The 24,061-nt window shown below is 30.1% G+C and overlaps 3 protein-coding genes across 4 annotated transcripts in view; 1 reads left to right on the top strand and 2 right to left on the bottom strand.

Moving 5' to 3' along the window:
* LOC148230800 (uncharacterized) overlaps positions 1–15,271 on the bottom strand; it is a 62,574-nt gene extending 47,303 nt beyond the window's left edge. The window contains exon 1 of the mRNA XM_088194034.1: positions 13,227–15,271. Within this exon, the coding sequence (XP_088050160.1) occupies positions 13,227–14,948 (1,722 nt within the window). The 5' untranslated portion in view covers positions 14,949–15,271. The remainder of the gene's footprint in view (positions 1–13,226) is intronic.
* On the top strand, positions 7,651–23,940 carry LOC148230798 (uncharacterized). The gene is made up of 7 exons (XM_088194036.1): positions 7,651–7,721; positions 21,923–22,097; positions 22,171–22,360; positions 22,433–22,570; positions 22,638–22,824; positions 23,532–23,638; positions 23,701–23,940. The coding sequence occupies exons 2-7, from the start codon at positions 22,021–22,023 to the stop codon at positions 23,833–23,835; spliced, it is 834 nt and encodes a 277-aa protein (XP_088050162.1). The 5' UTR covers positions 7,651–7,721; positions 21,923–22,020; the 3' UTR covers positions 23,836–23,940.
* lmgA (anaphase promoting complex subunit lemming A) lies at positions 13,399–18,728 on the bottom strand. 2 transcript variants are annotated; one of them, XR_015810915.1, is made up of 3 exons: positions 18,570–18,728; positions 18,168–18,497; positions 13,399–13,536 (listed from the first exon to the last, which is right to left on the bottom strand). XR_015810915.1 is itself a non-coding variant. In XM_088194038.1 (2 exons), exons 1-2 carry the CDS (start codon positions 18,586–18,588, stop codon positions 18,259–18,261), a joined length of 258 nt encoding a protein of 85 aa, XP_088050164.1. In that variant the 5' UTR covers positions 18,589–18,728; the 3' UTR covers positions 18,063–18,258. The 2 variants fall into 2 exon arrangements, 1 of the variants encoding a protein (XP_088050164.1); XM_088194038.1 differs by lacking the exon at positions 13,399–13,536 and having other exon boundaries at positions 18,063–18,497.
* Positions 23,941–24,061: the final 121 nt, after the last annotated feature.

The raw sequence follows: 24,061 nt of genomic DNA, 5'->3' as shown, positions 1-24,061 counted from the left end.
ATAAAATATGTTTATGCTATTGTCTACTAATTAAACTTCTACATGACTGAGAATTTAGAATTAAAAGTTTAGATCTCCTGGAGTTCTCTGTAATAAATTAGCAGAGAGGTATACAAATTTTAAAATAATGTAAAAACGTTTTACATACATATATTATAGTGATAACTATGAAAGAGTAAATATCGATGAATGTAGCGGACAAGTTATTAAGATAACTGTCAGATTTAATTCACCTGTTCCTATACATATTTTCATACATTATTGATGATTCATCTGATATAGTAGTGTGTTTAACACACATATTTTTATAAATAGAAAATATATTCACCACGGTCCAGTGACACCATGAACGGTCTAATTTACATAAGAAAAATAAAGTCTTGCAGAAGTTTGTTACCACAGGCGCGGTACCGTTATTTTAATCTACCATCGAGGTAGGTATCAGTCACGGAATGGCCAAAGCCAGTTTCAGTGACCAGGTCACTGTGTTCGGCACTCGTTATGTATTCTGGGTCTTCCAAAAGTTGTTGAATAACATCATGCTTACACACGTTACAACATCGTTTTTAATGATGCACGATATAGTATATTTTTTTAAAGAAAAAAAAAATGTTTATCTTCATAGTGCAACGTTTCTCTGAAACGAATACGTATGATTGTATACTACATCCTTTGCGTATCATTTTTCAAAAGACCATAAAATAAAAGCCAGACGTACACCATTGAAGTTGTAGATCCACTGCTTGTTGTTTCGGTGGATACAAAGAGAAAGTGTGATGCAGTTTTTCATGTTCTAGTTTATTTTACATGAAACGAAAACGTCCGAATTTCGCTAATTTGATGAGCATGATTATAATATGGTTTTTATGGTCTAGTTTGAGAAAATCACTGTATCTACACCTTTCATTTTATTTAATAAATGAGAACATAATAATAGGTATGCGATTTTTTTAAATTAAATAAAAATCATTGTTTTATATGATAACATCACCAAAAACTTCATTCATAACCATTACAAAAATAAATGTTGTATTGCGGTTTTACTGTACTATGCGGTAAATACCACATTATATTCTGACCTTTAATTCTATATTTTTATGTGTGTGTGATTAATACAATTGGCGACCAAAATATAAAAAGATTTATTATTTTTACAAATATTCTAATTATAATTATTTGTGTAGCAATGGTAAGTAGATAGACATAGTTACTAGAGAGATATTACGTTAATCAGAAAAGTACCACTGTTAATTTAAAAAAAAATAATAAATCAATGTTTAAAATTACAGCATTTTCCTAAAATTGTGACTTGCATTTACTGTTTCAAACCAATTAGAAAAAATATACCTTGATATTATGAAAAATGTATTATTCCTGCGTTTCTGTTTCCTTGTTAAATCAAAAACGTTAGTAAGAAATCGAAAGCAAATATGTTACAATATACAAATAAGTATACTTTTATTTTAAGTTAATATTTATACAATATTATATATAAAATAGGGGTGGGTTTGTTTATTGTTTTTATTTTTCTATATCATTCAACGATTCTTAAAAGATCAGTATTTTTTTATGATATTTATATAAAATGTTTTTCGTGCCCATTACAATAATGCTATAACAGTGACGTTATGAGTAAAATCTTAAGCGATTCACGTGCACTCTAAAATGGAACTAAGGACACTGTATGGGCAGTTGGAGAGGTTTCAGATGTAGGTCAAGTGCAAGAAGTGGGAGTAAGCCATTAGCCTACGCATTTGTATATCGCCGCGTTACACGTATTAATTTAAATATGTTTGATTTGGAGTATTTAAAAAAATGTTAACCGCGTAAAAGTAAAAATGCGTACCGGGTAAATAAAATTATTAAAATAAATTAAAACCAGACATTATTATAAATAAAAATTTAACTTTTTATGCTGTTTTTACTATCGTATTACCGTTCCATGAGATATCAACATAAGTGTTCCATCACATGTTTTTGTAATATTATTATAATTTTAAAGTATATTGTTCTAAAAGGGTATATAAATAACTTATTAGACCGATAATAACATACGCTTGCTCGGAATGGAGTAACGCATTTTTTTCTAAGCTCCAAATCATTAAAAAACTTAAATTGAAGTATAAACATAAAATGCCATACAACATCTTGCTTTAGAGGTATTGCTTCTTAAAAGCTCGAGATTCCCAGTTTAGTAAATGGTTAAAAATGTCTTAAAATTTATAATTTAAATAATTAATTTATGTTTATTTTATATTACTAAAAAGTTTTTGTATTTTTTTTATTTATTTTATGTTTCTATTACTATTACTTTTATTTTATTTTTTAATTTCCTCTAATATACTACGTATAATTGTAATGTATGTATATATTCTCTTGTATTTTTAATCTTATAATAAACGTTTTATATTAAAATGTAACTTTATCGGAAAGCCTGATAGCAAATTTTAAAATAAGATTCATGCTAACTAACCAATAAATTGCTCTCTTACTTAAAAGATAGCAAATAAAAGTGAGATTTCGCCTAACTTATTAAAAAGTAACATCTGGTTGGGCAGTGCGAAATATTTAATATATTTCCACAATTTGCTCTTTTATTTAATGACATATAATCTGCAATAATTTGCACTTTGAGTGTAATAATTTCATGTCCCTCACCACTTATAAATATTTTGAGAGGTGAGATTTTTATTCAGTAGGTATATTTCAATGTTTGTAATTTAAAATTCCATAAATAATTTAGAAGCAAAAACTCCACTTGAAATTAATTTAATATGTTCAGAATACCATAATTTATTATACACACTTGAATTTTTAAAACTAGATCGTATAGCGAAACACTGACAAAAAAGTGCAAATTTGTTGAGTGTTATTATAGCGTAGAGCTCCAATTACATATACGACAAGATATTTATGAGATATTTATACTCTTATTATTATATATGAATGTGCTACAAAAGAAACGCTAAGATCACAACCAAGACAACCAAAAGAAGACCGTCCCCTAATTGACAGCCGTCAAGACAAATTGGCGATGAAATGTACAAAAGAGGAAGTCTGTCAGAATATATGTAATTTCGGATAATGAATCGGATCTCGGAAGACGTGACGTAGCTGAAAGAAAAATGCCGTCTTTCACTCAGTTGGGGAAAGTGCTGATTGAATTTGCACGTCGCATAATCCGAGGCCCATTATGATGATGGCCATTCGTGCTCCGGTAAGTTTCCACAGATTACGGACAAAAAGAGTTCACCAGAAACAATAACGTCGCACGATAGAGACAGAATGTGACAACTTTCCTTGGAGCGCAATCCGAAGATCAGGTCTCAGAATGGTTCGACGACCGTCCTAGCTTGGCAAGCAGTACGTTGAGATTATTTTTGTCTATTTCAAGTTCTTCCTGAGCGAACGAACTTACCACTCTTGCGGCCAGAGCTAACGGTATAGAACTACTACGATCGGAAATTAGAAAGGCTTCGCGTTTTGCCTTCCTTAGCGCTCGCTGGACGTAATCTTGGCTTAAATGCCATGATGTGAAACTAGCAATGCGACTGGATTTATTAAGTCACTTTATGGAATTCTGAACTTATAGGACAGGTGAATGATCGATAGTCAAAAAGGCAGTTTACATAAAATTAATATCGAAATACTTTAACCAAATTATTGAGTTATTGAGGCATTCATTAGTAATAAGAACTAGAGACTTTAATTGGAATATTCGAATTCCTATTATTACTATTTGTTATTTAAATATTTTTGGTGGAATATTTTAATTTAATTTTCTAGATAAAAATTGCTACTTTAAAAAAATATGATGTATATTTTTAAACACGCAATTCATCACTGGTGTATCTAAAAAAACTTAGTAGTTGCCGAAATTCCAAAAATTCCTCATATTTTCTAGTTAATGCTATACAGCTGTGAACTTTCCATATAGCTGGTATTGATTTATTTATTTCTTGTAAATCAATACAAATAATGTTTTCAAGAACTATCTAAAGTAATATATTATGGTCATATTTTTAAGAGCATATCGAGTTGTAGTTGCTTCAATATATATATAGTTGATAATAAAGCTTACATTACCAGAATCTAAGTGAATCGTTTAGGCAGCACGTATAATAATTAGAATTTAGAGAACATTTAATACCTTATTATTTTACAATATAAATAAATAGTCTTGATATAATATTTACAAAAAGTCTGTGTAAATTTGATTTTTTATAGCATTGATGTATATTTAAAAGCTTAATTCTATATCCAAAATAATATGGTGATTGTTTAGAAGATTTTACAGTATCCAACTTAAGAGCACTTTTGATACATCGATTCACAACTTTTTAGTTGACAGATTGCGTCAGTGTTCGTACGAAATTCTATGTTTTTATATACTAAACACACCTAAATCCCTGTATACTGCCTGAAGTTAAGGGCTAGTTTTTAATTTGGATTACTTAAATGTTTTTGTTCAAAGAAACAGTTACGTAAAAATAATTTGAGCAGTTTACAATTATATAGAATTAAATTATTACGTTTAACCCTTTTGTTGCCAGACGAGTTTGCCTAGTATGCGAAAACTGCCAAGCGTTTTTATATGAAAAATGATTGATTAATATGGTTAAAAAAATATGCTATTAAATATTAAATAAAACATTAATTAAAAACATAATATTTTATTAAAAAAAAATACGAAATCCTTAAAAAAATTAAACATATTTTTTTATCTAAATGGTAGATATATGTCATCGATCTAAATGGTAACTAAAATGTGTAAATGGACCAATTAAATGACTATAGACAAGTCAAATATAGAGATAATGTATTCCCTATACTCTGACAAAGCGCACAGATAACAATAAATATCGAATATGCATAAATTGTTTTAGAAAGTGCCGGACCGATATTTTGATCCTCGGGCATTAAAAAGGTTAACATTTAATTATGTATTAATATAAAATCACATTTTTTATAGATACAGAAAGATTAGGACAATGTTTTATACTAATTTTATGTACTCTCTGTACATTTAGGAAATACAAATTAATGATACTAGAGTGTCAAAATTTTAGTTGAGAGTAATAATAGTTATTATCAATTCTGAATCAATAACTTATATAAATTGAGCATATCAATTAGGTTGATATGACCCAATATCTACATGATACATGATCTTTGAAAGCAACCCAATAATAGGGCAAGCGGTTCTTGGAAGCAGTTTAAATTGAGGATACCCATCCGACGAATATAACTGCAACTAAATAGACTGGACAAACGACTCGTTCAGATTCAACGAAGCATTTTATCACTTCGTATAACTTTTGTATAAGCAGAATTGCACATACACACAACATTAAAGCAGTCAAAATAAAAATGAATTCATATGGTACTAAGACCTATTTTTATTGTGTTGGAATGTAAGAAGAACATGTGCACGTCAGGTGAATTACGATTCAGTTATATGGGTCGCATTTAGAAATAGAATCTGGTAGACACCGGAATCGATTCGGTAGAAACCGGAATGTTTACTCTATCTAAATTTTTATAGGTCAGCGCGCAAATTTGCGAATGTTTCTAATTCAGAGTGGTCCGTTTTAGCGCGACCCCCTCAAAAGTGGTAGCTCAAAGCCAGCGCGTGTTAACTGAAAAGACAAAACTTTAAAGTGCACTAAAGGCCAAGCCCAAAATAAATACATAGAAGAGACGAGGAGTGCCAGCAGGGACCGATCCCTGGAACGTCTATTAATAGGGTTGTAGTCAAACCCCGTGAATTTAATACGCTTAGAGGGCGGTTCGAAAAGTTCACCGTTTGACATTGAATTATTCAATTTTTTTGGCACTACAAATATAAACATTTGCGAATAATCAAGAATATTATTATTTTCATAGAAAATTAAATATATAAAATTTAGAGAATCTGCAAATATATTTTTTTTATAAGTCAATTATATTTTTTTCATCAGTTGTTATGAATTACAGTGTCCCACCTTTCAAAAGCTCAGCAAACAAATAGCATTATCTTTTTGTGGATTTCAGCTTTGAATGAGGTCAATTGTAATTTTTATTTACATATGAAAAAGTTGAGTGTCAAATGGATACTGATTAAAAAAAATGATTGAACTTATTAAGTGTATTATATTTCCTTAAAGATAATCTACCAGATAGTTTCTAATATATATTGTATATATATAGATATCCCAAACTATTTAGCCCACCCTCGTATTATCCTAGGGGAAAGGAAGCTCTGAGTCATGGTTCCAAGATAACGAGTGCATCGATCGTAATTTGTAACTGACATAACAGTTGTGGTAAAAATGTATAAGAGGTGCGGTCTTTTGCTTTTTGCTGTTGCCGCTCTTGTTGTTCGACACGGCTGAACACCAAAGCGTGTTCTTGGTCTACAAATCGAGAACATTATATAACAGTAACGTCTTCTTCTCTGATCGCATCTCTCCACAAAACTCAAATCGCCAGGCACAATTTATGATTGTGTGGTTCACCGACAAATTGAAAATTGTTATACTAAACACAATGAACATAATTTAATGTGGCGATAAAAATATGTGATTTATCACGGTGATTTTGACGCATTGAACTGATTATAAATTTGCAGCAAAATTATCCGTTAAACTATATTAAGATGTTCTACTTTTAGTGGCACATTTCTAACCTTGACTAAATGTTTAAACGATCGAGCGGAAAATTTATTATAGAAAATACTACTGATGACGTAAAATGTAAAAGGATGAAAACAACTTTAGTGTAAAGAGTGATCTAGTTTATTTAATGGCTAATTTAAATTTATGAACTATAATTAAACATTGATATATTTGTTTAAATAGATATTATTTTGTATTGACGTAAAATCCATAAAATCAGTGAAACAGCAGTTTTATTACTTAAATGGGTCATTAAATATTTTGTTGTACTGTACCTTTCTAATGTCAGGTGCATAAGTACACTGCAACTAAATAAAAATACTTGTAAGTAACTTTCAAATAGTTAGAGCAAATTGAACAAGTTTATCTATAATATAATTGGTTGAGAAATTGAGTATAAATAAGCAATTGAAAAAAACAATGGTTTTTATCCACTTATGTGTATCTATTACCGTCTGCTAACAATAGGTTGAATCTATCAAACAATATGAAAATTAATCTATTTTATAGACTTTAAAGAAGTGCAATACATTTGGCAAAGTAAACAAATATATGTATTATACTATGAAATGTGATATAGCTCCATAGCGTCTCTACTTAAAACCAAATTTTTTGGCGTCTCGCGCTGCGTACGGATAAATAATGTGAAATTTACAACAATTTTATTATATATATTTATGATGCAATTATTAATCGATTTTGTATGATATGTATCATAATTATTTTATTCTATTTTTTATTGTAAATATTAGTATTATGATTGCTTTACAATATTATCTGATTGGTGAATAGCAAACAATAAATATTTACACATACGTGCCGACATTCACGAGTGATGCAAAAGAAATAGAGAAAAAATTATTTACACATTTTTTCTTTCGCCTTACGTTGTTTACGACTGGACGACGTTAGCCGATATTTTTTTCAGCTGAAGACATTTATAGATTGGTTGTAACTACAATATAAATATCAGCCTAGACCGTGAAACCGCCAATTTTTTAGTTTCTTTCACAAATCGCCAGAGCTCACCGAAGCGTGCGGTCGTCAACGGATTTTTCGCAAACTGTAAGTAACTATTGTACAATCATTTCATTTGTATATAATTCACCATATTGTAAAGCTATTTTGTAATTCATCGATGACAATATAGAATTTAAATAATAGATACAGACTTATTTGCGTCACGACTGTGAATGAAACGAAAGTGTGCGCTGTTGACCTTACGTTTGAAACCTGTTCGAATTATTGATACTTATGCACTATGTTACATTATTCTTTATTTTTATGAAAAGAAATTAACATAAATTCCATATTTAAATAAACAACAACAAGGATCCCGTGATGTGATTTAAAGTTATAATGTGAAGAATTCGGTTTTTAAAAGTCAGTTAAGCCTGCAGTTCGGATTAGTGAGTGCTGCTGGTGCTTCCATAAAAAATATTGTATGTAAGATGGAACTATTTTATTTTAATAAACTAATAATTTATTTATTAGTATGTTTTTAATAAATGTAAGCAACGGTAAATGTCAATTCAACTAATATAAATAAAGTAGCATTAAAATATATGGGATATAAACCACGTGAATTTTGAAGGTTAGTAAATTTTTGGATCGATCTATTTTGATAGATTATAGCAATCAGCTCTCTTTTATATTAACATAATTATTATTTATAATATTTTTGTACTAATCTTAAGGCCATATGTATATATATTTAGAATTGCTATAAAGATGAGTTTTAATAACTTTATTTATATTTATAATATTGTCGAGGTTGTAACTAAACTAACAAGTCTTATTTTGTAGCAGTGAAATATTTTTTTATTTATAATATTTGTATAAATATTAGTCTAGATTGAGATTAAATAATAGATAAACTAGACATTTTTTAGTTACCATTATTTTCTGAAAAGAAAATCGTTTTTAAAATAATAGTAATCGAGATATTTTTGCAATAACACTATTTTATTTATTGTAAATCTTCTGTTGCGAGATAACAGGCGTTAGCCCAATGTGTTACAATGATGTGAACACAATTAACAATATTAGTGAGACACTAGACTGAATTCAGTCTGTAAGTCAGTGATATATATTTTATTAATTATAAACTATTTTTACAGCTTAAAGTAAATTATGATATTTAAATAAAAATATTTATCTGTAAGATTAGGCAAATTTAAATAATATAATATGTGAAGATTGTAGCTCACAATAAATATATGCCAATATGCACGACCTAGCTCCATTATATTTTTAATATTTATCCGCGAGATTAGGAAAATCCATGGAAATCTGATATGTGAAGATCGATAATCTCCTAGATACGATAAAAAATAAAAAACACTAAGGTTCATATGATATTCTAACCTAGGTCTTTCAGGTATTAGTCATTAACTTATCGCGCTGAACATAATATAATGTACACATTTACGCTATAGATAGTCAAAATAAAAGCGATTGTTGACTCAATTGACAATACTTATATTACCACGGGACCTAAGTACCGGGTTTGAAATGGCTATGTCAATTCTAAAATGCGCATCTTTTTACTGTTTTGCGAAAAGAAAAACTGCTGCTGAAATTCATGGCCAATTCTTTTTGTTATAGCAATTGTGTAAACTAATAAAAAACAGATAGAACGTGAAAATAGGGTGGATTTAAGGCCACCCTTTGTCTCTGATGAGCTCATTAAATAAATTAAAGAGGGTAATCGTTTTATATGTATTTAAAGAGCAAATAACGTCAATATATGTTACATATAAAATAATATAAAGTTATTAAGCTTTCAGAAACTGCGCGCTTTGGGTGTCGAAAAGGGCGCAGATCACAAAATGCATTGGGATATATGTTGATCAAATTGATCAACGAATAAAGGAGCGTTCTTCAAAATATATTGCTTTAGAAATATATCCAAGATGTTGAATTTTATTTTAATATGTGAATAGATATTACTTCAAAATAATTAAAATCTAAGAGTTGTTCATATTGATATATTTGATAAACATTTTTAACATCTCAGACGCATAACAATCAGGAAATCTATGTAGTATATTTTATTAGAATTTTTTTGAGACTTGCTATTTTGCGATTTAGTGGCCTTCACCGTCTTGGCTCAATTGAAAAGTATTGCGTTTGCACTGTTTTCTAAGAAAACAAACCAGATTTACAGAGTAAAAAATTATAAAAGAAAATATTTTACTAATGTATTTACATATTTATACTAAGGCAGCGATAGCCAAGCTTTTTCAAATAGTAGGTACACATTATTAAAATTATGTTTATTAGATTAAGTATATAGTCATTTATAGTATTTATAAAACATTCAGGAATATTCTGAATTTCTATACTTTAAAGTCTTAAATTCATACCTCAGAAACGGTTTACATTTCAATGACACATTTCGATCCACTTATATCCAGTCGCATTAAAAATATGTTCTTATTAATGTGTCGCTTTGATCCATCATATATGATATACATATATTAGTTAAAAATTGAATTGTATAACTTGTCGCAGTTTATTTAACAAATTACTGTTAATCGTTAATATAATTAAATCATTCATTTAAAAGTGTTTTTTAAAAAAATACACACTTAATACTTTTCATTCGTAAGCGAGCGATACGTTCGAGTTCATTGTATGTAAATTTCGATTGTGATTTAACCCTAAATAAATCTATTAGATCTTTCTGTGCATACAATATGAATCACGCTAATAGATCTATCCTCGGCATAGTCGTCGAACATATTGTGTTCTTGTAATGAGTTCCCTCCGTTCATTAACTTAATTGCCAAGCGTCAGGGATAATACTAGAGAGGAAAAAAACGTATAAATATACCACGTAGAGCGTGAAAGAATTTCGAGACGAGAGTTTCTCAAACTACACAGTTGCAGACTATTGCAAATGTGTGTTATCAAAGCTGAACATACTGTAGTTTTTTTAAAGCGTTATCGTTAATATAATAGCGCATTGAGTATGCGTTATCTTGCGCATATTTCTTTTTATCTTGAAAGCGCAGTTTATTTAGCTATGCATGATTCATATAATTTACTACAATATTTACAACAACAAAAAACAAAGCATGTTAAAGTTATCAGTTATTAATGCATTGTAAAAAAATGTACATTCCTCCAACCATGAACTTTGGGTTTAGATACAACTCTTATGTAATTTTATGTTATGCAAATTTTGAACTTTATCTGTTATTGAATAATTTGCACAAAAATACACAAACGACATGGTGGAACATTAAGCCATTTTGTAACATTTTTACGCATTTTAGTAACCTGTTAGTTTTAATGACCTGATTTTAAATACATCTGAATATAAATGAAACATATATTTGGCGTATCGTAATATATGTATGTACACAAAAGTACCATTGAGAGCTAATGAAAAATAAAACTTTAATTAAAACCATTTAAAACACGCAAGGAAAAAATACCTCAAAACATATTTTATGAACCCTTGACACAAGATAAAAAAAATTAAGCTTCTATCAATTGATGTATCACAAATTAACTCAATAAGCATATCAAATAAAATTGAAAAGCGACGATTTATTCTGAACTATTAAAAAAATAACATTTTATAAAATATTATTTCAAGCTTTTTTGTCTGATTATGCATATTTTTGGTGGAAATGTATTTTTTTTATTATAACGACATAAAAATAATTTTCTCTTTAATTAACACATAGTTCTGTCAAAAATGCCCCATTGTCATTTAACATCTTTAGAGGACTAAAGAAAGATCTTATAAATTAAGGCCTCGTAGCATCAGATCGGATTTTGTTAGAAATGTTATGAATCTATATTTAGACATATATGATATTATCTGTGAGCTGAATTAGCTCATTATTAGAGATTTTTTTGTACTTAATATGTACGACCTAGCTTGATTTGAATTAATCATTACGATATTCATCCGTAAGATAAGGAAAATCTAGGAAAACCTAATCTGTGGGGATCGATCGGAGTTATAATTATATATTAATCACTATTTATGATCTCCTAGACACGATAGAAATTGAAAAAATTCATATGGGATTCGAATCCAGGTTTTTTGGATATTTGTCACCGACTTAAACATTTGCCTATCGAGCTGTTTTAATAATTTATTTTGTTTTATTTACCTATTTTCAACAAGGTTCCCGAATGTGTCATGGTGTTCATTTTATAAGCTTTATATAATTAAACATTTAAAAATAAAATATGAGTTATGGTGCACATCTAAAATTGATAAACACTATCCCACATATTTTTCCCCAGCTCCTCATAGATATCAGCAAAAACATCCTTGTGTTTTATAGAAGATGAAAAACCGAATGTCTTGTGCAAGAGTAATGTTCTCAAGCGATGACGTCCTGGCCGTGACGGGTAAGAATAAGGGATGCGGTCGCGACTAAAACTCGCCGAGTATTGCTGGGTTGTCGACACCGCCCTTCAGCAACTTTGAAAAGTACAATGAATTCTTTCTCAACGCTCCTAGCAAAAAGGCATTAGGATGCAAATACAGATACGACCCGTACTCCCTTTTGTAGATTTCTGAAATATTAATTTTAATTCTCTGTAATAAGATTACTTCGCTATTTTTTGGGATTTCAGACAATTTATTATTTTTTATATCGAATTTGTATGACCTAGCTTGATTTTAATTTACTATCACGATATTCTACCATGAGATTAAGAAAATTTAGGAAAACCTAATCTGTGATAATCGATCGGAATTATAATTTTATAATAATCTAATTCTGATCTCACAGACACGATGGCAATTGAAAAACATAAAGGATTAAAACCTTCTTTTTTTGGTATTAGTTATTGACTATATTTACTGGTCTATCGTGCTGGTTAATCAATATAAAAATGACTAATTTATTGTACTAATTAATTGTGATTAGACCAATTTGTGAAGTTTCAAACATCGTACAAAAATTAGTTTTGGCTGTATAATATATGACATAATGTTTTTAAATATAAATAAAAATAATTTACTCGTAAATATATTGATAGTATTAATATTTTTTCAATTAATTTATGTGTGGTGAATAAATTATATTTTTTTGTAAAAAACTTCGATTAATCGATATTACTAAAATAAAAATTAGTTTATGGGTCAATCTACATATATTTTCAAAATTAATGTATGCATATGTAAACCTGCAAATCATTTTTGATAAATAATGTATTATGTTTATCGAGATGACTTGTACAAATAATTTTAAACACCAAAGCTAATATTTGCTCCACTTGAAAGTTTAAGTGCATTGCACGCTGTATATACCATATAACACACGATTTTTGCTTTCAAGCTAATTAAATATAAATTGAGGGTAATTTTGTTATAAGCACGAAGAAGAGTACATAATATGTATATTATTGTATAACATACGTATTAACATTTTTCATGTCATTCTGAAAGAACACGTATTACCGCACTGCGCAAAAATGTTCTTGTTATTCTTAAATAATACAACTTTGCGAATTTTTTACTGAATTATTCACACGTTTGAAGCCGTCAAAGCCCTTTTCGTTAAAGTGAAGTTAAAAAAATCAAGAAAAACTCACCATTTCCCGCTTGAGAAGTGCTAGTTGGGTGTCTAGGGTCGTAGGTTTTCGTTGTCTCGGCATCTCGGTCGAAGAGGAAGACGAGCCTCCGTTCAGAGAAGGCAACGGCGTGGTCGGAGAAGCCGGAGAGCCGCTGGTGTACCGCAAAGAAGTGGGTCCTCTGGCCGGCACTGGAGGAGGAGTAGGCCCAGGAGGCATCGGTGGCGGTTCGTGGTTTTCCACCACGTTAAAGCCGCTCAAGCTCTTGGGCAGCGGAGGCAAGCCTTGCAGCGAGGACATTTTCTGATTAGCGCTGAACTGATCCTTCAGTCTGGAAATCAAAGAAGGGGGTAAACATTGAGGCGCGTTGTCGAGTGAATAGAAATTGTCGTTCAGGCATATTCCGGAATCGTCAACGGGATTTGAATCTTCGATAACGATCTGACAACTCGAATATCTGACTTTGTTTCCATTGTCTTCCACCACCCAATCCGAATGTTGGATGTTTTGAGTCTCTGCGCTTATGCTATCGGGACTGGAAGTTCCCTTAGTCATATCTTCTTCGCGCTTCATCTTTTGCAGTTCATAGATGAGCAGTTCATGATTCGATATGTCGTCCAGATGTTTATCATTGATCGATATAACTTCTCCGTTGAGCTTTTTATCTTTATCAAAAGACTCACTGTTTATAAATAATATTGTTTTGCTACCCCCTGAACTACCATCACTGCTACATACACTAACGTTGTCTTTGGCGGTTACGTTGTATGATATGTTTATAATGTTATCTTCGATAGTTTTGTTAATTATCGAGTCTTCCTTTTCGATGATTTGTGACACTAATGCATCATTTTTTGCGGCTATGATTTCGGAAATGAGCATTTCGGTAGCGCATTTGTTGTTCGTGTCCAAGTCGTCTCCGAATTCCGAGCTTTTGTTCGTTTTTGTGAATGGGTCGGTTTCGACCGGGTTGGGAGTGCTGGGGGAATTGGGATTGGACCTCTTTTTGACAATGGAAGTCGGTCTTCCCGGTGGCAAGTTCGGGGGAAGGCTCCTCTTTTGGAGGACGGGACTCGCAGATTTGTTGAACGTGGGTGATTGATAAACTACCGGTCTGGGAGTCGAACTGTTCAACTCTTCACAGCTAGCCGAGAGTTTTTTAAAAGAGTAATTTTCTACGTGCGGTCGAGTCAGTTTTTCTTCTGTGACTTTTTTGATCGGCTTCGGGGAAATGGGAGGCGGAGGGGCCCGACGCACAGGGACCGGTTTGTCCGCGAAACTGTTCGATTTGACAATCTTGACCTTCTCCTTAGTGATGGGTTGCTCTTTGGGTTTAGAATCGTTTATTAATACGTTGCATAGCGAGCGCACCACTGATTGGCTAGATTGATTTTTAATCGATTCTTCCGGGGGGTTGTTCATTGAGATTTTTGGATGCGAAATGGGTATATGTGATCTTTTAGAATCTTGTTCTTTGGAAGGGGGTGATTTTTTGTCATTGATTACGTCTCTGATGAACGACTTGACGCGGGAGAGACCGTTCAGTTTTGGCGAAGGGACTTTTTCTGTGGGATTTTCTGGTTCTTTTTTGAGGCTCGGAGGGAGAACCGGTGCTGGGACCTTTCTGGATTTGGCTAGAGCGTCTGCAACGACGCTCTTATCTGGACGAGGAGGCACAGGGGGCGGTCGTCCCATTTTGACACTGGGAGCGCTCACTTGAGGTCCACCTCTCATTGTGAGCATGCTTTAGGATCCAATTGGTCCCAATTGAACTAGCACAAATTGAATTAGTCGGAGAACAGCTGATGAGTTAAATCACTACAACAACAAACACTGTATTTTCCTACGAATACATATGAATCATTTTTGCGTAAACACACAGCGGTGCGTCAACAATCACATTATAATTTCTGAATGGTTTTTCAAGGTGAGCACTGTTTGTAACACTTTGAACCGAATGCGCCTACTTTAGAACGACTGTGCAAAGGGCATGCCGCGTAATTCGTCTGTGCAAGGAAGCAATCGCCGACAGACAGTACCAACCGCCGCGACGTCGGCACTCAACTGAGGCGCCCAGTTTACAAAGTGACGTTACGGCGCTGGTCTCTCCCATGCGGCAAATGCCACATCTCATTTTTTTCATGTTACCTCACACAGGTAACACTCGCAGTCATGTAGATGCTTTATGTGATACCATGACCTCATTTGAATACAGAGTGTTGTATCAGCGAAAATGTGCAATTTTCTTCTTATGTATGTAGCAGTGAGATAGTTCTCAAATATATTTCAGCTTGATTTAAAAATAGTTAAATATAAATCAGTCCTAAATATACACACATTAAAACGACTACCGTTTATCTTACTTTAGAATTTATGTTACATAAACATACTTTGATTTTATATTTTTTAATAATATATGTTGATCCATAAAGAAGCGTACATTTTAAAAATAACTACCCTCACCCTTAATTTTTTTGACAAAATACATAAAAATAATTTTGGGGTTGATTAAAATATCATTTAAAGCTTGGACTTAATAATATAATTATCAATTTTAAATACAATCTTGAAAGCAATTATATTACGGTCAAGTGTGATACGTAATAATATAATATGTTACAATGAATATGTATTACCAGTTAAGTTATATTTTCACTAGCGTTTCAGTGAAATCATAACTGAATAAATTTTCACCGGTAGATATACATTTCTACTAGAAAAAATATAATTCAACAGATAAGCGGTAGTAATATTATATGCTGCTCTAAAATATCTATGAAACTTATATTTTTTCTTATATGTATTCGAAAGTCATTTCGTAATAATAATAATAATTAGTGTAAAGCTTCCAAACCGGTTAAAAGCAAAACCGATTACCCGGTTTTCGGTAATTAAAGAAATCCGGCTTTTTTGACTTGGTTAACCGTTTTGTATAATTATTTTTCAATTAAATGAAGAATTTTATATATTTCGAAAAAAATATAAATAACTCGCAAAATCGATAAATAAATTCCTAAGCGAAACGACAGCGATAAGATTATTTGTCTCATTACCTGCATAAAAATGCATGAAGTATATCATCCATTATGAATGTTTCAGAAGTGAAAGGCGTTCCTGAGAAACCATTTCAACTACAATAATATTTTAAATTATTTGAATATACTAAATCTCGAAAAATTATACAATTCCATATTAACAAACCAACGTGTTTTTAGCGTTGCAAATAATTTTTGTACGAAAATTCGAAGTATGACGTATCATAATGCACTTACATATTTTGGGAGATATGTGCATTATAATGTAGTTTATATCGAATTTTTCACAATTTATAACTTATTTTGTACATTTACTATGCAAACAAAAATAATTAATCTATGCATATTCTCAAATATAATACTTTTTTTCATGCATTTCATTATCTTTTTTTGGTCATTATATCATGAATACCATATTTATAAACAATGAAATTAGATTATTGTTCCATAATTTTAAAGAAATATTTACATACTTCTTTTTTAAGATAAAAATTTAAAGCATACGAAATAGCTTAATTTTCCAAGGATGGTTAAAACCGGTTTTTGATTTGTGTAGAAACGAAAAGCGGTTTTATTTTAAGGACGGGTTTTTTTGAAGCTCTAGATTAGTGTGTGGTATAGTAACACCAAAACGGATGAAAAAGTAAAACGGACTTCCGATTTAGCGGACCAAAATATCCGGACGAATGTGAAAATTGTTAAAAACATCTTGTTAATGTTATACATGTTTAAACATTTTGTAAACAATGTTCTGACCATGATTATCACGTCATACCTACATCCAAATAAATTGTATTTTTATTTTATTTTGAAATTAATCTGTGAAACAAATTTTTATACCTATTTTCTCATTGTTTAAAAGCACGATAAAATAACGATCTTTTGTGGAGATATCTGAAAACGATATACTATAGATAAATCAAACTAAACTACCTAACAGGAAGATAATATCCCTGCAGAAATTAAGAGGATTTTATATTGTCTTCTAAAATATACATTGACGGTTTGAAGAGTGCTAGAAATGGAACGGAATATATTTCAATGACGTGCTCTTTGACATTTATTTTTTCTGAATGTTCTACAAATAATTATGTTATTGAAAATTGCGTTATATGTTTATTTGAATTGTAAGCTTCTTAACGAATCTTCATATATTTCATATTTTAAATACACGTCTTAGTACCAGTATATTTTGTACAAATTCTACTGTTTTTTTAACAATGAAAGAATAGCTTTAACTATTATTTATAATATGCTAAATAAGTAATATATAAAATAAATGTTTTTAAATAATAGTATCAAGCTAAAATATGTATAAACTACTTGAAGTTATATGAGGGCAGTCAAATAAAAACCTTAATTATTTAGAGATGAAAGTGGTACCACGTAAATTTTCAACATAGGCTTTATTGTGTTCAATATAAATTTTCTAACGTTTAAAAATGCATAGATTTTTCTATAAGTGAGCCCTCAACTGATTCAAGTATTTAGAAGAGTACGCTAAAGAACTCTGTTTCAGAGTGAGACATGTATCATCATACTATATCTTAATTTGTTGGTGAATTTCAATGGTTTTAAAAATAAATGTATCACTACTGTAAAAATGGAATTTATCTTTATCACACTTTTAAGGTTATTAATTGACTCATTCTCATATATAAAAACGAAAAACATTGACATGCCAATAATATAAATAAATATAAAAGCATAAAATTAAACATAGAGCATCATTCAAGTGTATATAATATATATTTATAAAAGCACAACTTCAATCGCAACCGCAAAGGAAAGCAGAGAATAAATAAAATAAAATAGCGATGTTAAAAAAATAGATATTTATTTATTACAATATTACGAGCTAAGACATGGAAATTGTGACAAGTATAAAAGCAGTCAAACGATTTACGAAATTCGTCATTTAACTCACCTTGGTTTTATGTTATATTAGTAGGAGTTGAAACAGTCAGATGTGGAAACACTATTTTAACCGATACGAGTAGTTTTGTCTTTGAGTCTTGTTACTTATTGTTAAACTTCCAATCCTGTCTGCACATAGGACATTGTTGGTGCACCGGCCGAGAGTGTAGCCACTTGACGATGCAGTGTATGTGGAAGCAGTGCGAACAAGTTCCCCAAACTAATGGACAGTCATCTCCTGGCAATTTGCAATCCGGACAACATCCGTCGAACGGCATGCGACATATACCGCAATTGTCGTCATTTGCGATCCATCTCCATGTTGCGACGCCAGTCCAACCTGAAAAAACGTTCGACAAACAATAATAGTGAAAATAACCTCAAAATGAAGAAGTCGGCGCTCGAGTCATACTTTTTATTTTAACTTTCATTTTTTGAGACGCAATTGGTTTTTTATAACGGTGCTATTTTGAGAAGGCATATGTATACGCAGAAAAATAAGCGTTACAATATAACAGAATCGAGAACTGTCATGCGCAGTCGTAAGCGCAGCGATCTTGACCATGTCACTTAAATCATAAAAATGCTATTTATGACCATGAATATTTAGATATTCATAAATATTACAGTATTTTTCTTTAATTATATATTGTATTTAGTATATATTTAAATATTAAAATGGTTTTAATATTTATTAAAACAATAATTAACAAATTATTACAAAAGTAGATGCATAAATTAGGGTCGATATAGGTCAAATTAGGGTAGATTCATAATTTTATGACCAAATATTTTTACTAAATTACTTCTGTATTAAACATACGCCATAATAAAAGTACAGGACTTATAATATACAAAATATCTTTTGGTATATTAAAAAAATAATTTCGGTTAATTGGGTTTTGCTACCATATTTAAAATTAATTTTTGCAGTCTGTATAACGATGTTACTGTTGTAAATCTGGTATCTAGTACTGAAACACATTTTAATAGTAAGGCAGATATTAAAAATCATACCTTTACGTTTTTATCCTAAATTGTATTCAGAAGCTTAATCGTTTTTTTTACACTAAAAACTGTCCTGTGATATGTGTTAAGTAAAAGGTTTTCGCCTTATATGTTTTCTAACAGATTTTAATAGTATGTATTTTTAATTATTACTTTTTAATATAATTCAAAGAGCGACGGACTCCTAGTTCTTTCAGATCATCATCTTTGTAAGGCAAGGGGGAGGGGGTATGCATTTTACTATATCATTTGAATTAAGGATAATATTTTTATTAACAAAAATTACATCAGCTTATTAGTCAAATATTGCAGTCACATACTATCCGGGACATATTATACATGTTTTAGCAGGTATAAAAATGGCAATATGAAAGTTATATTACGTTGGCATTAAATCTTCGATTTAATGCCAAAAATAATTGGTTATCATGCGACTATAGCACTTATTATTGACTGTTACAGTCCCACCTTTATCGTTTTCAAAAAAGTAAGGCTTAATGATGCCGCCTGACCACAATGCGCAACTTTTCGAGCATGTAATGGTCTCTCGTGAATTACATGAGAATTTGCTTCGCCCCATATGCGACAATTTTGCTTATCAACATACCCAGAGATGTGGAAATATGCTTCATCAGAAAGGAAGATTTTCTTTGAAAAATCAGCATCAATTTCCCGCTGCTCTAACACCAAATCTGCGTAAATTATTCATTATCCATGGTCTTTGGGTTTTAGTTGTTGTTATCTGAATTTTATACCGGTGTGGGTGCAAGACCAGATGCTAAGTACGTCAAATGGAGCCATAATAAAAACCCAACTTCACTACGTTGCGAAATTGATCATATTCTTTCCATAAATTTCGATACACAGTTCGTACATGTTGTGCTATTTCTGTAGAGCAATTAAACACTTATAAATACAACTTTGAAGCGTTGATTTTGGATATTTTACCAAAATAAAATGCAAAATTACTTTGAATTTTATGTTATAAGTTAAATCCAAAGACATGTAATTATCATGCGTCGTTTAGATGAATTTAAAATTATCTAATATTTATCAAAACAAATTATGGAGTAATTTTTCAACTTTTTAGTAGCACATATTTATATTTTTTTAAATATTATGTGGTAGTAAAAAAAACTGTTTTAGAAAAAGTCATTAATAACTTCATAAATTGAAGGATATTACTAAATACAATTGTTTATTAGTTATGTACACATAAACAAGATTAAAATAATCCTAAAATGTAATGAAGAGTAGGCTTTTGAAAGGCATTGAAATAGTCACGTAGTACACGAGTGGTTACCAGCCAGTCATTTCTTATTGTTTTATCAACTTTTTTATTAGACATTAAGGTTAATGCGTATAATAATTTACGTAAAAAGACGGTTCAAAACATCATTTAATTAAGCGCACAATCAACGATGACGTACAACACCAGCGTTTTGTTTATTGTTTTGTTGTTTGTTATCACTATATTTGGTAAAAAAAAATTAACGGATATAGGTCAAATAATTAAAAATGTTTTAAAACACTGAACAATCTGCAATATTTATTAAAAAATTATAAATTGAATGCGAAAATGTAACATATAAATTAATTTTGTTTGTATATTAAACTTGTATTTAATACTAAGTATGCAGAATTAAATAAGAATGTAAAACACTAAAACATATATATGATAATTTAAGACTAGAAAATTTAAAAGAAAAGAGTTAATATATGTCTCATTATATAGCATTATATGCTGTGTAATTTATAATAAAGAATGATGGAATATGGAATGTAATTATTATGAGGACAATTTAAATGAGTGATATATAAAATGATTATTCTATAAAACGATTTATTTGTGAATTACTGTTGGCCAGATTAGGTACGAGGGAGCGGTAGCGATAGAGCATTGGTCAGAACAGTGAACATATTATGAATAACTCTCTGCAACGAGATCTTTTACATAGAATGAATCCGAAGATTTACCTTTCATAAATCTACGAACAATTCGTTTTATGGAACAAAGTATTTATTTAAATGCACATATATCTTTAAACAATTCCCTGTTAAATACCATTCAATTATTACTGGCGCAATTCCTTTAAACAATATTATAAAATCTACTTCATGTGAATAAAAATCAAGCTACGTATTTATAATCAACCATAGAATCCAAAAAAATCAAACAAGAAGGTAGTTGCTAGATGGATATACTCTGAAAGAGCAAAGGTGTTTCGGATTTCAAGGATGAACATGTTTTTGTCTATTTTCGATCATCTCTGGATGTCAGCCGGTGACAAAAAAATAATCAGGATAGCCAAAAGTGGAATTAAAGAGCTATCAAATGTATGGAGAGATAGGAGTTTTAACATATTAACTAATAATCATATAGTTTGATCATTGGTTTTCATCATATTGATTTATGGAGTTGAGACAGAACACATTGTGAAGAGAGAGATATAAATAATAATACATTTAAGATGAGTCTTGAATGAAGAATGTACTGAATATCTTGAACAGCAAATAACTTTAACTGATAGTAAGTCTATCAGAAAAACCCCATAAATTGAAAAAAACCAAGTGTTATAGAAAAAATATATAAAGATTATCAGAAAATATGCTGTCATTAAAAAAATATTATTTAATTTAAGATTAAAAATATATTTTTTAAATATAAAAAAAAGTATTTTAGTACTATTATACAAATATAATCTATAAATATTTCCATATACATAGATTTAAATTTATATTAATATTTATTTTCAGAACAATAATTTACTGCTGACACATTTTGCCAAAAGAAGGTTAAAGAGTTATCAGAGCAAAATTAAATTAATCGTAAACGTGACAACGCAAACTTTATAATGCCTTCCCAGGAGTCAGATTCCGTAGTAGCATCAAACATGTCTTGTGCTGTGGATATCGACAAATACTTAACGAGGTAGATTAAGTTCTAAATCAATCAATATATGTATAATATTCTTAAAATATTTATTTATATATTTATATAACAGTTATATCGGAAGAAATAGAAATTTGGCGCTTTTATTAGACTATGATGGCACACTGGCACCTATTCATGCAGATCCAAATTTTTCTAAAATGACCGTAGAGACAAAGAATCTATTAGAGAAGTTATCTCTATGTCAAAATATATTCATCGCTATTGTGTCTGGACGGCATTGCGAGAACGCCAAAGAAATGGTTTGATTATTATTTTTTAATGACTTTCATATGCTCGTCTATTGAGTTATTATTCATTTTATGCATTTATAGGCTGAAATCGATAGTATTACATATGCTGGAAGTCATGGATTTGAAATTCTTTACCCCGATGGATCGAGATATGAATATCCAGTACCAAAGGAATATTCCGATACTATGGAAAGAATCAGAAGTGACCTCGAAAAAGAAGTAAATATACTACTTTGCATTGAATTTGTTATTGAAACACAATTTTTATAAATATCTTTTTGCATAGGTCACAAGAGATGGAGCATGGGTGGAAGCGAAAGTCAATGATCTAACATTTCATTATCAAGAAACGCCTAAAGAATTAGTTCCCGGGGTTAAAGAAGATGCAGAAAAAGTTATCAGGAGACACGGATTTGAGCCAAATCAAGCGCTTGACGCGTTGGAAATACTTCCACCAATCGATTGGCATAAAGGTATAGTAGCTAAAATAAATATGTTGAGTAAATTTTTCGTTGAGCTGATATATACTATGTAAAATTATGCGCTGAATACAAATCAGTCATAGTAGTATTTTTTTGGCATATATATTGGATTGAAAAATACAAAAACATTATTTATTATGATATTATGTAATTAATTGATAAAAAAACTGCATTATGATTTTTAAGGAAAAAGTTAGATAATATTTTTTACTGTAATTCGTTTTTGATAAAATTTGTTGTATATATTTTATGATTTTACATGAATAGATATACATTTATAATCTTTTGGTATAAAAATCATGTTGTGATTTCTATTTGTTACAAAACTATATGTAATAAATCCATAATAAATGTAGCAATTAACCTAGAAAATATGTTTGTTAAAAAAATATTTTGCGATATTTTGTTTATTACAGCAATAGACATTCTACATTTCTAAAATAACAAAAAAAAAATGGAGAATTTTTAGTGATTTTTACACAAAATATTTATCATCCTTTAATAAAAATACTTACCCTAAACTCAAATTTAAATCATTACAAACGTGTATTTACAGTAAGATCAACTAATCATAATCAATTAATTAAAATCTACTATAGAAACACTATATATGCTAGATATTTAATCTTTGTAGCAAAATAATAGTATAAATTTGTTCAGATAATTAAAGATGAAATTTTATGTATTTGCTATTATAGGACATGCAGCTCAACATATACTAAAACATAAATTCGGAGACAATTATATGGATTCTGTGAAGATCATTTACGCCGGAGACGAATCTGCCGATGAGAAATTCATGGAGGTAATTTGATAATGAAATTTTGTAATTATATCGAATGATTAAAACCAAAAATATATTTACAGATGTTCCAAGGAAAAGCGGCTACCTTCAGAATATCAGCGGAACCAGTCAAGACTTTTGCAGGATATACTTTGAAGTCAATGAACGATGTTCCACTTGTGTTGAAATGGATAGAGAATAACTTTTGTCAAAACTAATTAAAAATTCTACGTAACATTGGTCCTAATAATTTGTGAAGCTTAGTATGAATAAGTGTTTGTTAAATTTAATTATATAATTAAAATTTTAATTTTTTAATATAATATGTGGTATAATTATTCGCTACCATCTAATATCTGCTTGTTTAAATTGATTTGTAATAACATGAACCTAAATTATCATTAGTTAAATATCTTTTTTATGTTATTGTTAAGCTTTTTATAT

Source organism: Plectrocnemia conspersa, unplaced genomic scaffold (genome assembly GCF_051122295.1).
Source record: "Plectrocnemia conspersa isolate PC_06_02 unplaced genomic scaffold, ASM5112229v1 ptg000010l, whole genome shotgun sequence".
NCBI classification, from domain to species: domain Eukaryota; kingdom Metazoa; phylum Arthropoda; class Insecta; order Trichoptera; family Polycentropodidae; genus Plectrocnemia; species Plectrocnemia conspersa.
This window is presented reverse-complemented; position numbering and strand designations above follow the sequence as displayed.